Raw genomic sequence first — 20,516 nt, forward strand, 5'->3', positions numbered from 1 at the left:
AATAGTGAAAAGGGAGAGTTGAGGATATTCTGGTTCTGGCTTTTGTGAACGGGTTTGTGGACAGTGAAAACGATTCACTGAGAAGAGGAAGAGCAGTTTAGATGTATTTAGATGTTTAGTTTGGGGTGGGTAGCTTCGTGCAAGAGCAGAATCGGAGACTAACAGTGCTCCACTGAGCAAACAACCTCTTTATATAAATCAAATTTTTACGGCTGCAAGGAAATCTGTTGCTCCAAATTTGTTGAAACTGGCTGAGTCTTTTCAACTCATCTATTTCATGCAAGTTAATTTGCAGTATCACAAAGCAGTCTATGGATACAGGAACATCGGTCTGGGTAGACAAAAACACGCCTTTCACGTTGTTTGAAGGCAAAGGCTGAGTTTGGGGAGGACAAAAGTATGGGAAAAGACATATCCTGTACTATAGTTTACAGGTAAATCATTAGGGTTGAATTCCTCAGCAGCCCTAAGCACTGCGGGGCAGTCCCACGATCACACAAAGCTCGGGTACCGACACCAACTCTGCTCTGTCTCTCTTCCGTTCGCGCTCTCCCTTGGGTGAATCCGACACCAGCACCGCGGCCCGATACTCTCGCGAGAGGGAAGGAGACCACAGCTCCCTCGATTCTCCCAACCGCGCCACGTGTGTTCCCACCTGCAGAGAAACGGAGTATGGCAACGCCCAGGGGCTTCTGGGATTCGTAGTTCCGGGGCTGGCTGAGGCCTGGCAGCCTTGCCCCGCTCCTTCTTAACGCATGCGCGACTCCGAGCTGGCCCAAGAAGTTCGTAGCCTTTGTCAGGCCCGGGATGGGAGGTGAGTTGGCCGTTCCCTTGGCGCTCTTCTCCACTCAGCCTGGATGGTGGCCCCTGGGGCATCAGTTTATGCCGAGTCGGGGCTGCAGTGCGCGTTTATGGAGGGGGCCTCGAGGGCGGACCATGAGCCCCATCCCTTCGCGCTCCGTTCCTTATCCCTCCCGCGGCTGCCGCCTCCCCGGGACGCGAGTGTGAGCGCGGTGTTGGCGGGTGCGCGAGGGGCGGGGCGCGGGGCCTTCGCGGGGCTTCGGGCCAAGCCCGAGCGCGGCGGGATTTGTCTGCGCGCCTGGTACCTGGCTGGTCCCTCGCAGCCGTTCAGTGCCCCCAGGGACAGCTGCAGGCGGCAGGGACAGGCACCTGGCACCCAGCCTCAGGGATGCTGTCCCCGGTTTCCAGATTCCAGCCTCGTAGGACCGAGCCAGGCTCGAGAGTGAGGAAAAATTCCGACCCGAGCTGATCGAAGCCTTCCAGCAGAGCCCCCGGAGGGAGTGCAGGAAAGAGGACGACGAGGCCGCGGTGGCTTCTCGCTGTTCTGCCTGGAGAAGTCTGAACTGGGTGGGAGATCAGAATATTCGGAACCCGGAGCAGGTAGTGATCATGGAGACCGACTTGTCCGACAAGCCTGAGAAAAGAGGTAGGAGTTGCCGAAGTGTTGTTTAACTTGTGTTGGGGAGGGAGAAATTCTTTCCTCCCGAAAGGAAAATCAGTTGCCTCACAGAAGGTGGCTCTTGGCGGAGAGGGCTGTCCGTCTCCTTTGTCTGGGGGACCCATGGGCTCTTGCAGGGAGCACGAAGGGCTTGGTGTGGGATCCACCATCTCTCCAGCTGGGCGCATAATGGACCCTTCAAAGCCACCCCCAAAATCCGAGCGTAAGGTTAGCTCCTAAGGCGTGAGCAGAGCCTCGATTACTTTTTCGCACACATTCTTCCTCCCAGATGATTATGCCAACTTAGCTTCAGTCGTGGGTCTGAGAATTTCACTTTCTGGTTGGCAAAATATTTTCCACACCTTTTATGCCACTTTGCATGATTACCATGTGACTTCAATAAGCAAATCATTTTTTGTGTTATATAGGAGAAAGCGGGCCTAGAAGTCAGTAACTGACCTCCAGTTTACCAGAGCAGTCTTTGTTGAAGTTTGGTCTGTGACCTCCTACATCAGGATTACCTTCCTGAGTGCCTGTTAGATTTCTAGATTGCACCATAGATTCAACTAATGATAATTATTTGGAGGTGGGATGCAGCAATCTTCGTTTTAAATAAGCTTGCAGGGTGATTTCTGAAAGCTACTGAGCCTGTTTTTTTGATATGGACATTAAGTTCAGGGAGAAAACTGACTTAGTTTTATTTCTAGATCAGAGTGTGCCATCTTTCCAGAATGTGTTAGAATTACAGCAACTGAGTGAACTTAAGTCCTGAGTAGCAACACTTCTAGACATTTCTCCATGATCCTGGGATCCTGGGTTGTTTGGGGCTCCCTCCCTACTTCTTTACAGTGTTTGTAGGGAGCACCATTAGTATGGGGAGGGAATTTTCGACTTGTAAATCAGAGTCACAGGATGGATCTAGGCCCTATCATTATACTGCTTTCTTGTCCTTAGCTCTGTGTTCCCAGGACTCGCCCTTTTCCCCAGACCAGAGCACAGAAGAGGGAGAAGTGGCAGCTCTGCGCCTCACAGCTAGATCCCAGGTGAGTGTGAGTCTCTGTTAAAAATAACCCCTCTCCCCGTTGTTTCTCAGAGTACAGATGTACTCTCTCGTTTTTGATTTGGAGTTTCTGTGTCCGCTAGAGCCCGTATAGAGAGCTGGATTCCAGCTCTAAGAGACTCCTTGAGTATCTAATGAACTTGGTAGAAAATGGCTAGTATGTACCCCTAGTACCTTCTCCACCTAGTGTTTATTGTCATTATCAGTAGGTATGTAGAAAGCCTTGCCCTTCTTTTAACTTTTATGCTCATTTCTGTGCTTGAATAACATAGGAAACTATTTTGAAAGAAGATGTGGCACATACCTATTGAAATATGTGTCTGTCTAGGAGAAACAACATACATATGACTGTTAAATAGAAGCGTAAGAAAGCACCTTAAATGCTGAAGCGAATTATGAAAACAAGGGTTCAAATAGTTCAAAGAAGTGCTAGAAAGGGAAAGCCTGTGCAGGATTTAATTTAAAGAGCTAGAATCCGGTCCTCCGCGATGATGAACATTGAAGTATTTTAGAGGTGAAGTGTTAACGTCTGCGGCTTACTTCCCAACCCCCACCCAAGAGAATATATCAAGGATTGTTGAACTTGAGTGGTGGCTGTACCATATGGGTGAATAGTGTGTTAGTCTCTCAATTTTTTTGTATATTTGAAAGGTTTTTTTTAAAGATTTATTTGACAGATCACAAGTAGGCAGAGAGAGAGAGAGGAGGAAACAGGCTTCCTGCTGAGCAGAGAGCCAGATGTGGGTCTCGATCCCAGGATCCTGGAATCATGACCCGAGCCAAAAGCAGAGGCTTTAACCCACTGAGCCACCTAGGCACCCCTGTATATTTGAAAGTTTTTATGGAAAGAAGGTGGGGAGGAGAAAAGAACTCTCCATGATGTGTGTGGCATACCTCTGTTCACTTTCTCTTTGCTACTATAATCAGAGTGTAGAAAAGTAGACATTGCACTACTACTATTTGAAAAGTGACTTCTCAGGATCCCCCTTTTTTTTTTTTAAGTTTTTTTTTTTTTTAATAAGTTTTTTACTTATTTAAGCAATCTCCACACCCAACTTGGGTCTTGAATTCATGACCAGAGTCATACACTCGTCCGACTAAGTCAGCCAGGCATCCCTTCTCAGGATCCTTCTATACTTGCTTATTTCCATTGCTTTCTCAGCTGCCTTACATGATTACTGAAGACTTTATCAGTCAAGAAGTTGTAAGTTGCAGCTCATGAAAATTCAGATTGACTTAAGCAAAAAGAGTTATTGAGTCACATAACTGAAAAATCCAAGTGTGGCTAGAAATAGAACCCAGACAGTAATATTAGCATGTATTCTCTCCATTTCATTGAGTTTTGTTTTTTGTTTTTGTTTTTGTTTCTCTCATTGTGTTCTCAAGCAGGCTTTTTTCCTTAGTGCCTCTTCCTAACAAATTCAAGCTTACATCTTACTGTGTTGAAGACCACAGAAAAAAGTTATCTTGTCTCCTAGTCACTGGAGCCCAGGTCCTGGAATTAACTCTTGAATGGGTATGAGGTATATTCTGGCACCATTATTGGCCAGATATAGTTGTAATTCTCTAATTAATTGGTGAGGCCTAGGGAGTATACCTGCACACACTCAAACAAATACACATCCCATCCATGAATCAGGGATGGAGTTAGTAATACCTGAGCTATACTAACAGTAGCCAAACATAGTGGCCAGAGGAGAATCAGGGTGTAGGTACCAGAGGAGGGGTGAATGCTTTATATATTTCAATACTTTGATATTGGATTTAAGACTGTTAATAGCTTCAGGATGGATTAGACCTTTTTTTTTTTTTTTTAAGATTTTATTTATTTATTTGACAGAGAGAGAGAGATCACAAGTAGGCATGAGGCAGGCAGAGAGAGAGGGGGAAGCAGGTTCCCTGCTGAACAGAAAGCCTGATGTGGGGCTCAATCCCAGGACCCTGAGATCATGACCTGAGCTGAAGGTAGAGGCAGAGGCTTAACCCCCTGATCTTTTATATAAATTTTAAAAACTGTCTTTTGCATTGCATTAGATTTTGTTTGATGCCAACAACTATCTTTCTTACTGGAATTTGTCTGGGCTGGTTGCTTTTTTTTTTTTTTTATCTTTAACGTATTAGATTTTTAAAAAATATTAAAGTTTTAATTCTTGCTCACTGTAACTAGGTGAACAGCACAGATATATATAATAAGCATAATATTACTTGCCTCCCCAAATTCAGCCCTCCCCCTCTCCCTACGGAGGAGGACAGTTTGGTGTATATCTCTTTCCACTTCCCTCTCATCCCCAACTTTGGGATTTTTGTTTGAGTGTCCTTTCTGTAAATAGGATGTGGGTTTTTTTTTTTTTAAAAAAAACACCTTTTTATGCGGTAAATGAACTAAGTCATATTAACTTTATGTTTCAGATTTTTCTTGCCACGTGATTTTTATAATCGTTTATTATGCTTTATTTCTTTTGTATTTTCTGCCTTTCATGCAATAGCTTGCATTTTTGTTTGTATTTTTTCTTTTAATGGTTTGGAAATTAATTCCTATTGTGTGTCATTTTAACTACAGATATGCAGATTATAGGAACAAGGTCATTTTTTCCTTATAATATCTATTCAGTGGCTACTTAATGATTTTCATATTGTATTTTATTTTCCAAAGATGATTCTTGATTTTGTTTTATTACTTAAGTCTCAGATTATTTCTACTTTGAAACTTTATTTTGAAATAATTTTAGATTTAAATAAATGTTATAAGTAGTAAAAAGATTTTTCATATACTTTCCAGTTAGTCTCCAGAAGTTAACATTTACCTTACTTTTTATAATTCATCACAGCTTTTATATATTTTGTGCTATATAAACTTGACCCTGTGATAATTACACAGGAACATTTATAAGTTATATCTGTACCTTCAATTAATTTGTTCGTGTTAGTTTCTAGTTTAATGCTTTTTCCTTTGAATTCTGTGCTTGACTGTCAGTCTTCTCACTGCGTGACTATTTCACATTTCCAAATCCTGTGTTTCAGTTCATCTTCTGGTTGGCTAGATTGATTCTTTAAGTTTTTATTGAGGACTCACAAGGAGAATGACTCAGACATGCCTTTTTCCTCGGGCCGAGTTATGACTCAGACATGCCTTTTTCCTCGGGCCGAGTTTTGTTTACTTTGCCAACCTGCACTGTTGACCCATTGATTCATGTTTTAACTCTGTATTCTCTAGAAAAATGATAGTCTCAATGGAGAAACCATAGTCTTACCTCTTTGGATTCTCATACTGAATCCGCAGTCTGCCTGGCACATGATTAATACCCAGTGACTTTATACCTAGAGTATTCCGAATCTGAGTACATTAGAATGCTTATCATTTATTACTGTTATTTCCTGTCCTGTGTATAGCTTACGCATCTGCTCGAGGGCCAGCAGAAACTGGGGGTTGAAATTGAGTCTGTTAAGTGAGAGATGGTGAACAAAGTATGTTTGTGTCTTAGGCATCAGTGACGTTCAAGGACGTGGCCATGGACTTCACCCCAGAGGAGTGGGGGAAGCTGGATCCCGCACAAAGGGAGGTGATGCTGGAGAACTATAAGAACCTGGTCTCGCTTTGTAAGGATGGGTTCTCATCGTGACTCTAGAATCTGTGTATGGGGACATCATTACGTTACTGGAAGTGAAATAGCTTAACGAAGCCTTTACCTTTGCATTCAGAAATCATAAAGTATTGCTCCCTTTGGGCCCAGAGAAAAATCTATTTCTGCCATAGTTTCTTGGTGAAATGTCTATGCTGGTTTTGTGTCAAAATTCTTTTTCGAATGTTAGAAACCTAATTCACGCTGGCTTAAAGGGGATAAAAATATTGATTCAGGGAATCCTATATACTGACAGAAATTTTCTTAATTTTTTTTTAACATGTGGCTTGGCATTGCCCTGTCTTAGCTTTATTCTTAGGATCTCCTCCTGTGGCAGAGATGGCCATTGGCAGCTCCAAGGTTGCATGATTCTTCCAGTTAGAGTACTCTCCAGCCAGTACGAATCTTGTATTCACCTCTCTGGGGGTGTGTGTGTGTGTGCGTGTGTGCATAATGATTGCCCCTATATGATTCACACTGGGTAGAAGAAACTATGTTAACTCTTCCCAGTGATATTTACACATGAACATTGTAAGTTACATCTGAACCCGTAATTTGTTGCCATCGTTTTCCAGTTGAATGCTTTTGGCCTTGAATTCGTTTTGTGCTTATGTAATAAATTCCCTAAGAAAGTAGGTTCTGGTAACTAAAGAAGAAAGAAGTGAAAAACCTTTAGAAAGAAGACAAAAATTTTGGTCACAACTTTTAGCCACTGAGGTCTGCTTTCTTCATCTCTTCCCAAAGCTAAAGCACTCACCTGTAGTGTCTCCCTGGAAGAGAGAATTCCTCAATAGAGAAATAAAGAGAAATTCTCTTCTCTCTGTCTTTTAAAGTAAGCTCTCTGCCCAGTGTGATTCTTGACCTCATGACCCTGAGATCAAGGGTCCCATGCTCTGTAGACTGAGCCAGCTAGGTACCCTAGAAGTTCTCTTCTTTTTGACAGGCAAGAATATCTGCCTTTTCCAATGCATATAAGCTCCTTCCCAGACCCAGACTCTTGCTTCAAATACTTTAAGCAGCATTCAGAAGCCCACCCTCCCTCATTCCTGATCTTCCTATAATACCCTGTCTTTGTACATCATAGGATTGGGTCTATGTTATAGAATAGGTCTTTGTGCCCATCACAGATAGTTAAGTCCTGTTCCTTTTTTGTTCTTTCTTTTTTAAACGAGCAGGGCTTCCGGTTTCTAAACCTGAGAACTACAGTTTGGAGAATGGAAAAGAACCATTGGTGCTTGAGAGAAAAGCCCCTAAAAGCAACTACGGTGAGTTGGCCAAATGGGGGTCTCCAGAAATAACAGCCCCACAGGACAGCAGAAAGGGGCACTTTTCAGTGCTTAAGAGAGAATATTAGAAATGCCTATGTGCTTTTATTTTAAGTGGTGCACTTATTTTAAGTGATAGAGCACTGTGACTAATATAAAAGTGGAGAGGAAAAGTAACATATGGTTTCACTGTCAAAATCAAACATACGCTAATATTCTGTTCCTCTTTCCTTTGTTTCTTTCCTCTGTTTGGCAACACAAAATAAAAATACCATAACTGTACGGGTCTGTGAATTTTCACAAATGAACATGTTCATGGAACTAGTGTCCAGATCAAGGAGCAACCTTACCAGCCTAGCAGTACTCTTGTCATTCATTTCTCCCAAGGATAACCTTATCTCAACTTCTAACACCACAGACTAATTTTGGCTGTTCTTGAACTTCATACAGACTACGTTCTAACGTCTGGCTTTCTTCACTGAATGTTACTGTGAGAAACAGCCATGTCTTTGCATGTAGCTGTGTTCCATTCTCTGTGTTGTGCGGTCTTTCATTGGTCTAGACCAGTTTATACACTCTCTTGGGATGGGCACCGGGGAGGTTTCCAGTTTGGGGCTATATGAGTAGCACCACTGCGTATATTCTTTGGTATATCTTGTGGTGAACCCATGCAGGCAAACCTTGGAGATAGTATGGGTTAGGTTTCAGAGCACCAGAGTAAAAGTGAGCATTGCAAAAAAGGAAGTCAAATGAATTTTTTGTTTCCCATTGCATGTAAAAGTTAACATTTATACTATACTGTAGCCTAGTAAGTGTATAATACCATTAAATCTAAAAAAAAAAAAAAGTGTATACACCTTAATTAAAACATATTGTTAAAAACTGCTAACCATTGCGGGGTGCCTGGGTGGCTCAGTGGGTTAAGCCTCTGCCTTCAGCTCAGGTCATGATCTCCGGGTCCTGGGATTGAGCCCCGCATCAGGTTCTCTGCTCAGCGGGGAGCCTGCTTCCTCCTCTCTCTGCCTACTTGTGATCTCTGCCAAATAAATAAATAAAATCTTTAAAAAAAAAAATGCTAACCATCGGGGTGCTGGGTGGTGCAGTCGGTTAAGTATCCAACTCTTGATTTTGTCTTAGGTCATGATCTCGGGGTCCTGAGATTGAGCCCAGCGTTAGGCTCCAAGCTTGCTTAATATTCTCTCTCCCTCTGACCCTCTCCCACTGTCACTCACACTTTCCCAAAAAAAAATGCTAATTGTCATCTGAACTTTTAGCAAGTCATGAACACGATGACATCACCATAACAAATATAGTAATAACGATAAAGTTTAAAATATTGCAAGAATGTGACTCAGAGACACAAAATGAGCAAATGCTGTTGGAAAAATGGAGTTGTTAGACTAGCTTGATGCAGAGTTGCTGCAAACCTTCAATTTATAAAACAAAACAAAAACGCAGAATCTGCAAACTCAGTGAAGTAGACGATAATGAAAGCAAGGTGTGCCTGTCTGTGCGTTTCTGTTGCATTAACACACGGGGAGCAGTGTTGGGTCCTGGGATAGGTGCATGTTTACTTCTGGTAGATAGTGCCAGATAGGCTTGCAAAGGCATTGTCCTAGTTACAGTTGCACTTCTACTAGCAGAATATGTGATTGTGGGAGCTGCTCAGCATCCTTCCCAGCACTTAATATTGTCTGATGGCTTCACTGAAGCCATTCTTATTGGTTCGTGCAATCTTTTCAATAAATAAGAAGAGTTGGGGCCCTTGGGTGACTCTATCAATTAAGCGTCCGACTCTCGATTTAATTTTAAGTCATGATCTCAGGGTCATGAAATCGAGCCCCACATGGGGCTCTGCGCTTGGTGGGGAGTTTGCTTGAGATTCTCTCCTCCGTCTGCACATCCCCCAACTCGTGCTTGCACACTCTCTAAAATAAATAAAATCTTTTTTAAAAATAGAAAGCTTCTAAAAAAGGAAAAATGTTACAGATATAGTTGAAGTCCTTTTGCTTTCTCTGTAGAAGTAACTAGTTGGGGTAAATCATTTTAATGTGTTTTGTGTATCTTGAGAGTTGGTTTAGGTCCATAACTAGAGTAAGAACTACTGGATCTTCAAGTATCACGTGTTTAGCTTTCTTAGGAACTGCCAAGGTCCTACCACCATCCTGGCAAACAGTTGATGCTGTCGCATTTAGTAATTTGTGTCAGTCTGATGGGTATCAAATGAAATTTCTTATTTGTTTTTTTAAATTTATTTTATTTTATTTATTTGAGAGAGAGAGACCATGAGAGGGGAGAGGTCAGAGGGAGAAGCAGACTCCCTGCTGAGCAGGGAGCCCGATGGAAATTTCTTATTTCTTAATTTACATTTCTCTAATTTCTTAATTTACATTTCTCAAACTCATGAGTTTGAATATTTCATATATTTATTAACTACTCAGGGTTCCTCTTTTGTAAATTACCTGTTTATATCTTTTGCCTTATTTTTTGAAATTGGGCCATTCCCATCTTTTTCTTGATTTGTTGGAGTTCTTTATACATTTTCAATAGTAATATATGACAGAGGTACCATTAGAAATCAGGAAAAAAATGGTCCTTTTTATCTGTGGCTTAGTCTATTTTAGGTTGTCTTATGCATACAGAATTTTAAAATTTTAATGTTATTAGATTTATTTCTTTTTTTTAAGTGCTTTACTATTTTCTGAATTGTCTTCCTTATTCCAATGTCGGGAAGACAATCTCTACTTTATTCTAAAATGTTCAAGTTTTGTCTTAAGGGTAGGACCTCTTGGAGGTTTTTTGCATGTTATGTGAGTAAGGAACTACTTTTAATTTTTTTCCATGCTGAAAACTGGTAGTCCAGAATCATTTATTGAAAAATCTATGTTTTGTCACAGATTTGTAGCACTAACTCTGGTAGACTCTGGTGCCATGTATACTTTGGTCTGTTTCCAGGCTCTTTGGCTTATTTGTCTGTCTGTACCACAACACATTGTTTGAATTATACTTTATAGTATGTATCGCTAAAATGAAACTTACTGTCATATTCTGTTTTTAAAATCTTCTTGTTTTTGGAATGTTGAGTTTTTAAATCTTCCTCTGTGATCGTAGATATGTCTGTTTCCTCTTGTATGTAGGCCGGTCAGTTTTTGTGACTTTCCTATTCACCACCCTTCTCCCTTTTTATGTGGGAGATATTGCCATTTTCTGAATGATCTAAAACTCTTCATACCTGAGGCATTTATTATTATTGTCAGACATTTTTTCTAGCTTTTGCTTTTCAGCCTTGCTTTTTAATGTACAAATTTAATGCATTACAATCTTCTCCATTTTCTGATATTTGATCAGTGCTTTGAAAGTTCTCCCTCCAAGACGAAAGACATACTTGCTTCAGTTCTATTTGTCTTTTAATTTTTCTTTTGAATCCATAATCCATTTGGAATCACCTCTTCTCTGGTGGTATCTTCTTAGGTTTGTTTTCTGAACACTTGCGTGTTTGAATGGCTCAAGGCTTGGTTTTAATCTCTCATCCCTCTGTGTATTTGGAGTCATAAACTTGAGCATCTGCCTGGGACAGCAGGTAACACACCTGAGTGAAGCAAGCTGGGTAAGCAGGTGGGGCTGATATACTGGAAGAGCACACAGCTCAACGGAAAGGAGTGGCCCTCCTTCCATTTAGCCGTCGCTCAAGAGCTGGCAAATTTTTTTATGTAAAGGGCTAGGTAGTGAATAATTTATCTCGTGAGACATATGGCCTCTGCTGCCACGACTCAGTCTGCCATGCTGGTGTGGAAAGCAGTCTTAGTTCTTAAATGAATGGGTATGGTTGTGTTCCAATAAAACTTGATTTAAAAAAAAAACAGGAAGCTATAGTTGCTGGTCTTTGCTCTGACTGGTTGTTGACATGCAGTATGCCTCTAGTATTTTCCAAAATTACCCAAAATTTGAATTTCTATGTGAAGTCTCCCCATTTTTAAATGTCGCTAATCTCAAAAATTTGTGTAAACAATGTAGGCCAAACAAAACATGTCTGAGGGTCAGGTTTGTCCCACTGGTTACCTGGTGGCAGCCTCTGCTTTGTCCCATAACTAAATTATCAGCTCTGTCTAATGAATCCCAAATTTGTATCTCGAGCCTAGATCTCTCCTTCAGCCTCCTGTTCTAAACATTTGTGTAACTATTTGATGTTTCCATGTGCTTATGATAAAGATAACTGCAGTACAGCATGTTTATTTTTTGTGAAGATTTTTATTTATTTATTTGCAGAGATCACAAGTAGGCAGAGAGGCAGGCGGGGGGGGGGGGGCAGGCTCCCCGCTGAGCAGAGAGCCCAGTGCGAGGCTCGATCCCAGGACCCTGGGTTCATGACCTGAGCCGAAGGCAGAGGCTTTAACCCACTGAGCCACCCAGGCGCCCCTTCAGTTGTCTTTTAAGTTTTGTTTTTTTTTTTTTAATTTATTTGACAGAGAGAGATCACAAGTAGGCAGAGAGGCAGGCAGAGAGAGAGAGGAGGACCCCTTCAGTTGTCTTAATGACACTCACTGTTTTACCAAATTACACAAGCCAGAAATGTGTGAACAGTTTTTACACTCCCTCTCTCCTTTACCCAGTTTAACTTCGCATTTATCCAGTCATCCTCTAAATATTTTTTTCACTGTTAGCATCCCTCTCTCTTTTGTTGGCCTGGACCACTGTGGTAATCTCAATTCTGCCTCTGTCCCCATAGATTTACAGTAGTCTATATCACAGTGTGAGTGATGTTTTCTTTTTTTTTTTTTTTTTTGTTAAGATTTTTATTTATTTATTTGACAGAGATCACAGGTAGGCAGAGAGAGAGGAGGAAGCAGGCTCCCTGCTGAGCAGAGAGCCCCACATGGGGCTCGATCCCAGGACCCTGGGATCATGACCTGAGCTGAAGGCAGAGGCTTAAACCACTGAGCCACTCAGGCGCCCCTGAGTGATGTTTTCAAAATACAGGTCTGATGGTGTCATCCTTTGGCTTAAAACACTCCAGTGTCTTCCCATTGCTCTTAGGATAACAACCGAAATCCTTGAGGCCTATACAGTCTTATAAAATCTGGCTTTTACTCATTATTCTAATCTAATCTCACACCTGCTGTCCCTGTTTTTGTACTCTAACATAGTGGTTCTTAAGTACTTTGCCATCAAAGGACCATGTTTAAAATTACTGAGGATCTGAAAGAGCTTTATTAAATACACTTATATTTTATGTTTGGGTTATATTTACCAGTACGTACTGTATTAGAAATGAAAATTGGAAAAAATTTTAAACTATTAAATCATGTAAAAATAATTTAAACCCATTTCATGTTAACACAAATAATATAATTTTTATATAAATTTATTTGCTGCAAAAAAATTTATTGACAAGAATGTATTGTTTTACATTTTTGCAAATCTATATTCTGACTCCACTTCTGGATGCAGTTTGTTGTGATACATTGTTTTGGTTGACTTGTGTGAAAGAAATCCAGCCTCACACTAATATATAGTTGGAAAGGGAGAAACATTTCATAGCTTTTTCAGGTAAGTGTAGCTGTTGTAATACTACACCAAAAACTGGGCGAGTGTTAGTTTCTTTCTTTCCTTTTTTTTTTTTTTTTAAGATTTATTTCTTTATTTGAGAGAGCATGTGTGTGGGTGCCTTTGAGCGAGGGAGGGGCAGACAGATAGAGAATCCTCAAGCAGAGTCCCCACTGAATGTGGAACCCAAGGTGGGACTCAGTCCTGGGACCCTGAGATCATGACCTGAGCCAAAATCAAGAGTCGAACCTTTAACCACCTTTGAGCCACCCAGGTGCCCCTGGGCAAGTTTTACTTTCTTAAAGATCAGATATAATGTGGCATCAGGAACCAGATCCATGAATTTTTCATACTCTTTTGTTAAAATCTACTGATCTTTTGGAAAATACTGGTTCGTTGAGTTATGCAGATCTTTTTTTTTTTTAAAGATTTTATTTATTTATTTGACAGACGGAGATCACAAGTAGGCAGAGAGGCAGGCAGAGAGAGAGAGAGAAGGAAGCAGGCTCCCTGCTAAGCAGAGAGCCCGATGCGGGGCTCAATCCTAGGACCCTGGGACCATGACCTGAGCTGAAGGCAGAGGCTTTAACCCACTGAGCCACCCAGGTGCCCCCAGATCTTCTAAATATTGACACATTATATCATGTAGTGTTTTTAAAATCACAACTTTTAATATCACCACTGACCTTATCAGAAAAGTCTTTAAGGATTAAAAAACTACCAGGTTCTCAAGAGCAGATACAAGTTTTCCAAAATTCTGATTTCTGCCCAAAAGCTGAAATTTTACTGAATACTGTTGATTGTTTTTCTTGAAGTGACAGGCTCAGTTTGTTCTTTTTTTTTTTTTTTTTTTAAGATTTTATTTATTTACTTGAGGGGCATCTGGGTGGCTCACTGAGTTAAAGCCTCTGCCTTCGGCTCGGGTCGTGATCCCAGGGTCCCAGGATGGAGCCCCACATCAGGCTCTCCACTCAGCGGGGAGCCTGCTTCCTCCTCTCTCTCTGCCTGCCTCTCTGCCTGCGTCTGATCTCTCTCTGTCAGATAAATAAATAAAATCTTTAAAAAAAAAAAGAAAAATATTTATTTATTTACTTGACACACAGAGAAAGAAATCACAAGTAGGCAGAGAGATAGTGGGAGGCAGGCTCCCCGCTGATCAGAGAACCCGATGTGGGGCTCGATCCCAGGACCCTGAGATCATGACCGGAGCCGAAGGCAGAGGCTTAACTCACTGAGCCACCCATGCACCCCAGTTTGTTCATTTTTGAGGAAATATCTGTCAAATACTCAACTTGGGTAACATATTTTGTCTGTCAGTCATTCTTCCAAGTAAAAACTGTGGTCCATGGGAAAAGTGGCTAGTTCAGCTCATAGCTCCAATGATCCCACAAGTGGTTCTCTTCAAGACAGTCATCATACTTTGATAGGAACAGAACTGCCTTATAATATTTCCTATCTTCTCAACTCAGAAATTTTAAAAGATGTATACTCAAGGCTTGAAATTTAATAAAATCAGTAGTGTTTACTGTTTCCTAAGACATTTTTAAGTGAAACTGGCTCCTTTTTTCCTTAACTGAGAGTACGTGCCAGGGCTAGGTTACAGCTGCTACTAAGTTTATTGTTATTGTCCTGATTTGCGCTAAGTCATAAGTAGTTTTACCATGGTGACTTTTGTAACAGTGCAAATGACAAGACAATGAAAGAGACAGATAACATCTAAACATTATATTGAAAATAGTTTTGAATTCCTGGCTTCCCCAGGGTTTATGGACCACACTTTGAGCTTTCTACCTACATCCCTATATCAGCCTTACATCAAATTATTAGCTCTTAGGCTGTGTCATAATTTTTAGTGGTTTATATCCCTTTAATGCTTATTAAGGTAAGTATTGTCATTATTCCTCATGAAGTAGGTACTGTTATTGCCCATCTTACACATAAGAAAACTGAAATAGAGAGGTTAAATAATTTGCCCTAGGTCACACAGCTCATAAGCGACAGAGCTGGGATTATCTTCATGCATTCCGATTCTAGAGTCCATGCTCTCAACCACTGCTTTTTCTGTATGTCCCTCTCATCTTGGCGCTTTGGTTCGTATCATACCCTCTCCCTGTAATGCTCACGTCTGTGATTTGTACCAGTTACCTGCAACATTCACCCGAACTCCAACTGCACTTTCATTCCAGCTCAGTGATTTATTTCCTCAGAGAAGTCTCCCCTCATCGCCCTAGATTTCCCCCCATATTTTTTCATAGTCATTTGCCTTTTATTCCTCAATACTTAACTGCAAGTACTTTTTTTAAAAAGATTTTATTTATTTAATTGAAAGAGAGAGAGTATGAGAGAGGGGAAGGTCAGAGGCAAAAGCAGACTCCCTACTGAGCAAGGACCCTGATGCGGGACTCGATCCTGGGACTCCAGGATCATGACCTGAGTGGAGGCTGTCACTTAACCAACTGAGCCACCCAGGTACCCTACAAGCACATTTTTACATGCATTTGTGAATGTTAGACAAAATTCTCTCTCCCCTTTTGTACATGTGTCTTTTTCCAGTGCCTAGCACAGAGCCTAGCGTATGGTAGATATTCAATGGATAAGTGTTGAATAAATGCATAGAAAAGTAGCTTGGTGAAGGAATAGAAGTCATTTGGCTGTATAGAATGAGGGACAGGTCTAACTTAATTTTCTTGTAAATGTGTAATCAGTTGTTATAGCAACATTTGTTTGAAAACAGATTGTCTTTTGTTGACTGAAATATCACCTTTGTATTGTTTTAATTTGTATATGCTCGACTATCTCTGACATTGCTCTTCTGTTTCATTGATCTGTTGCTTTGACCTACCACACTCCTTAAATTAGTTTAGCTTTATAGTTTTATATTAGATAAAATATTCTAATATATTAGATGTATTTAAAGAGCTCTAGCTTCCATCTCTGCCCTCTCTCCTCTATTCTGATACTTTCCCTATAAGCAACCATTTTTATTAATATTTCATTTGTCCATCCTTGGTTTTTGGAAATATAACCAAATATGTGCATATATTTATATCTCCCTCCCCATTTTTTCTACATAAAGAGGAGCAGATTGTACACACTTGCAGCTTGCTGGTTTTTAAGATTTTTTTAATTTATTTATTTATTTGACAGATTGCAAGTAGGCAGAGAAGCAGGCAGAGGGGCGGGGCAGGGGGAAGCAGGCTCCCTGCTAAGCAGAGAGCGATGCGGGGCTCGATCCCAGGACCCTGAGATCATGACCTGAGCCAAAGGTAGAGGCTTTAACCCACTGAGCCACCCAGGTGCCCCAGTTTGCTGGTTTTTTTAAAAAATTACTTAATGTATCCTGGAGATAACTTCATATCTATATATGGAGAGCTTTGTGATGTTTTAAAAAGTTGCAAAGTACTGCATTTTTTTTAATATTTTATTTATTCATTGGACAGACAGAGATCACAAGTAGGCAGAGAAGCAGGCAGAGAGAGGAGGAAGCAGGCTCCCTGCCGAGCAGAGAGCCCGATGCGGGGCTCAATCCCAGGACCCTGGGATCATGACCCGAGCCGAAGGCAGAGGCTTTAACCCACTGAGCCACCCAGGTGCCCCGCAAAGTACTGCATTTTATGTCTATAGCATATGCGTTTAATCAGTTCTCTGTAATCAGTGTTGAGATGTTACCAGTATTCTGCTATCTCAGTGTTAAAAGGAGTAGTCTTATGTGTATAAGATACCATATATTTGCCATTATATCTTTGGGAGATCATAGGACATTTTTGATCAGAGACATATAAAAGCATTGTTAGGGAAGGTTAAGCTGGAAATGGAATGCCTATTTGGATGTAAGTAGGACTGCATGACTGGAAACCTGAAAGTCATAATGTCCTCTAAAGTGATAACAGTATATTTAATATAGTAAGTTGGTATTCAATAAGAATTTGTTTCTTCCCTCTTCTGATCTAGTGTGCTCATTTCCTGCGCATCCAGCGATAATACTGGTTCATCTGCATCTCTCCTTCTGTATTTCTGGTCATCTTTTACCCCCTTTTGACTATGCTGGATAAGGTCTACTCATTTTCTCCACATACACTGTGCATTTGTTTCTTTCCATTTGCTTCTCTTTGCAAGTCGTCTTTAAAAAGTCCAATCCACTTCCTCCTCGGAAGCATGCTTTTCATCTTTATTAGCTGTTACAGAACTGTCTTTTGTTGAGTACTGAAAACAAAGGAAATTTGCATTTCCAATTTCTTTCAGACCTGGAGACTAAACCTGAGGGCAAAGACTCAACTTCAGTGCAAGATCTTTCCAATGAATCATGCCAGACTGCAATAATAGATAGACTGACAAGGGATAGTGTCTATGACTCCAGCTTGGAAACAGCTCTTGAATGTGAAAACTGGCTAGAGAATCAGCAAGGAAATCAGGAGAGACACTTGAGAGAAATGCTCAGCCATGTGAATTCACTCCCCGAAGAAAGAGCTCGTGAGCATGATGTTTACTGGAAAAACCTGAGTCCGAAGTCTGTTCTTCTCACTCAAGACAGAGCTCCCAGAGGATCCTATGCCTTCCATACCCTTGAAAAAAGGTTGAAACAGAAATCAAACTTAATGAAAAAGCAAAGAACCTGTAAAGAGAAGAAACCTCATAAATGCAACGATTGCGGTGAACTCTTCACTTACCATTCAGTGCTTATCCGACACCAGAGGGTCCATACTGGAGAGAAGCCCTATAGCTGCAGTGAATGTGGGAAATCTTTTAGCCACAGAGCTAATTTGACTAAACATCAGAGAACTCATACTAGAATTCTCTTTGAATGCAGCGAATGCAAGAAGGCCTTCACAGAAAGTGCATCCCTTGCAATACATCAGCGAATTCACATTGGAGAGAGACCGTATGAATGCAGTGAATGTGGAAAAGGGTTTAATCGAAGTACACATCTTGTGCAGCATCAGTTGATTCATACTGGGGTGAAGCCTTATGAGTGTAATGAATGCGATAAAGCTTTCATTCATTCATCAGCTCTCATTAAACATCAACGGACTCATACTGGAGAGAAACCCTATAAATGTCAGGAATGCGGGAAAGCCTTCAGCCACTGCTCATCCCTTACTAAACATCAGAGAGTTCATACTGGAGAAAAGCCATATGAATGTAGCGAATGTGGGAAAACCTTTAGTCAGAGCACACATCTTGTTCAGCATCAGAGAATTCATACTGGAGAGAAACCCTACGAGTGTAACGAATGTGGGAAAACCTTCAGCCGGAGCTCAAATTTTGCTAAACATCAGAGAATTCATATTGGAAAGAAACCATACAAATGTAATGAATGTGGAAAAGCCTTTATCCATTCATCAGCTCTAATTCAACACCAGAGAACTCATACTGGAGAGAAGCCCTACAGATGCGATGAATGTGGGAAAAGCTTTAAGTGCAGCTCATCCCTCATCAGACATCAAAGAATTCATACTGAAGAGCAACTCTGAAAAATTCCTAAATGTGAAGAAATGTAAGTTGGCTTTATCACTGTGTTAAATATCTGAGTAGTTTAGGTGGGACACCCCTAAAGTCCTGCTCAAGGACCAATTTTGTATGCATCTACTTTTACTTGCATAACAGATAGTTTTGAGCCCTAGACAGAATGTTCTTTATATTCATTGATTTGATCATTATGAAAGCTTCTGGCCAGGGATCTCCTATTTTGATCCCCCAGAACCACTACTAAATAGCCCTTTCGTGGAAATTCAAGAAATCCTTGGAAGTGGATAACTGTATAATCATTGTGAGTCTGGTTTCTCCCTCTCTTTGTTACATGAGAGCCTTGTTATAGCTTCTCACTCTGTAAGGAAATTCTTATTTATAAACTTAGGTGGAGGACTCCTATCTTTATCATCAGGAAGACACAGAGTTGTTTCTCTTTGGATCCAACGTAGATCTCCAGATGTACACCTAGTGTCATTCTTTCAGGGAGGATTATTTCTTTTATATTAGCTATAAAATGTAAGGTTAAGAGTTGAAATATGCTTCAGATTCCCTCCCTCCCCAAAGGCTACTATCTAATTTGATGAACATAAAGTAGAATGTATTGCAGGTTCTAAGTTATGTTCCCCTGGATTATGCTGGTCATACGTTTAGATAATTGTTATCCCTCTATTGTGTAGATTTTCATTTTCTCCTTCCTTGGAATTTCCCTGAAGTTAAGAATGGGTCAAAATCTTAACTGCAGTTTTTGATCAAATGCCTCTTTTTGTATCCTTGGCATTGAATGAGTCCTTGGTTTTTCTATAAGCAAAGTATTAGGGATATTTCATTTCCAACTCATTTACAGTTATTCTGCTTTCTATAAACCATGCTTTGTCGCTTTGAGAAAAAGCCCCTAGGATGCTGAGGGTCTGAAAAGTTGATGAGTTCAATGTGTTATTATATTTAGGGTCCCAGTCAAGGAGGAGAACTGAAGCAACTCTGAGACACAAGGACACACCTTCCTGTCAAATATGGAAAATAGTTCACAGGACAGTGACTCAAAGGAGGATAACAGCTTCCCTCCATGAAGAAGAGGTTGCCATTTCTCTGGCTTTCATGTCTACCCACATTTTGTTGTTGTTATTGTTCTCCCTATATGTTTGTTCGGCTATGTCCAAGAGCCCTAAAGAAGGTAGAAGAGGCATGAAACCACGTGATAAGTTACACGGGTGATCAAAAACAAGTGGTGGGATTGGAAATGCAGAAGCAAAAGTTCAAATAAAAATTTAGCAGAACACTATACAAATGTCAATTTTTATTGTTACTCTGTTGTATGAAGAGAAGAGTATAGAAGAGATAGAAGGAAAACAGTTACAGATTTCTTCTTTCTCTTCTAAATTCTATCCTTTACCAACGTTCAGCAACTAGTCCTTGCTCTTGGCCTTCTCCACATTATCTCTGTTGTTTCCTAGAATTCCTTCTCTGTAAATCTTAGTTGTATTATTGAGGAGAAGTAGAGGAATAGAGTTTAGAGCAAGATCATTAAGGATGAATGAGTTAAATCCAGCCGTGATGGAAATTAAAACAAAAATGGGGCTGAATGAACTGGGAAAACGTTTTGGGAAGAATAAAAAATACCGTGGGCGTGGAAGTGGGTGGGAAGGCTCAGGGACTGAGAGGTCAGGGTAGGAGGCTGACACAGGAACAAGGTAAAGAGAAAGGCACTCCCCTTCATACTCAGTATTCATGTTCAAAAATAGGAACTGACAGGCTGTGACCTGGACCCACGATCAAGTCCACCTTCTGCCTGTATCTCAGAATAATGTTTAGTTGGATCTTGACCACATGCATTCATTTACATTTGGTTGTTAAAACAGTTGCAACAGTGATTGTACGTCCCCCCAAAGCCTATAATACTTGATATTTCTCTTTGTGCCAGTTTCTTGAGTGAAAATAAATTCATTATTTTGGGGCCAAAATTTGACTTCCAGAGTAAGACCCATTTGGGCTTTCCAAAGCTGAGTTTGGATTCTCCCCCTCCTGTTAACATTTATGTGACCTTATTACTTGCTGTCTCTAAGTCTCAGGGCCTCCATCTGTAAGATGGGAATAAATCATCC

At 40.8% G+C, this 20,516-nt stretch overlaps 1 protein-coding gene across 2 annotated transcripts; it reads left to right on the plus strand.

The window, feature by feature from the left end:
- The first annotated feature begins 1,226 nt into the window (after positions 1-1,226).
- Positions 1,227-19,696, plus strand: ZNF286A (zinc finger protein 286A). Of its 2 annotated transcripts, XM_044249167.1 has the most exons (6): positions 1,227-1,447; positions 2,414-2,502; positions 6,002-6,116; positions 7,315-7,404; positions 17,191-18,442; positions 19,364-19,696. In XM_044249167.1, the coding sequence occupies exons 1-5, from the start codon at positions 1,411-1,413 to the stop codon at positions 18,417-18,419; spliced, it is 1,560 nt and encodes a 519-aa protein (XP_044105102.1). In that variant the 5' UTR covers positions 1,227-1,410; the 3' UTR covers positions 18,420-18,442; positions 19,364-19,696. The 2 variants fall into 2 exon arrangements, with proteins under 2 accessions (XP_044105102.1, XP_044105103.1); XM_044249168.1 differs by lacking the exons at positions 1,227-1,447; positions 2,414-2,502 and having other exon boundaries at positions 6,032-6,079.
- The last annotated feature ends 820 nt before the right edge of the window (positions 19,697-20,516 follow it).

Source organism: Neovison vison, chromosome 5, assembly GCF_020171115.1.
Source record: "Neovison vison isolate M4711 chromosome 5, ASM_NN_V1, whole genome shotgun sequence".
NCBI classification, from domain to species: domain Eukaryota; kingdom Metazoa; phylum Chordata; class Mammalia; order Carnivora; family Mustelidae; genus Neogale; species Neogale vison.

What these genes read in the sequence shown, in the direction of transcription:
- ZNF286A (XM_044249167.1), top strand. Translation starts at nt 1,411, where the DNA reads ATGGAGACCGACTTGTCCGACAAGCCTGAGAAAAGAG. An exon ending in GCCTCACAGCTAGATCCCAG is followed by an intron (nt 2,503 to 6,001) that starts GTGAGTGTGAGT and finishes TTTGTGTCTTAG; the next exon opens with GCATCAGTGACGTTCAAGGA. An exon ending in TAAGAACCTGGTCTCGCTTT is followed by an intron (nt 6,117 to 7,314) that starts GTAAGGATGGGT and finishes TTAAACGAGCAG; the next exon opens with GGCTTCCGGTTTCTAAACCT.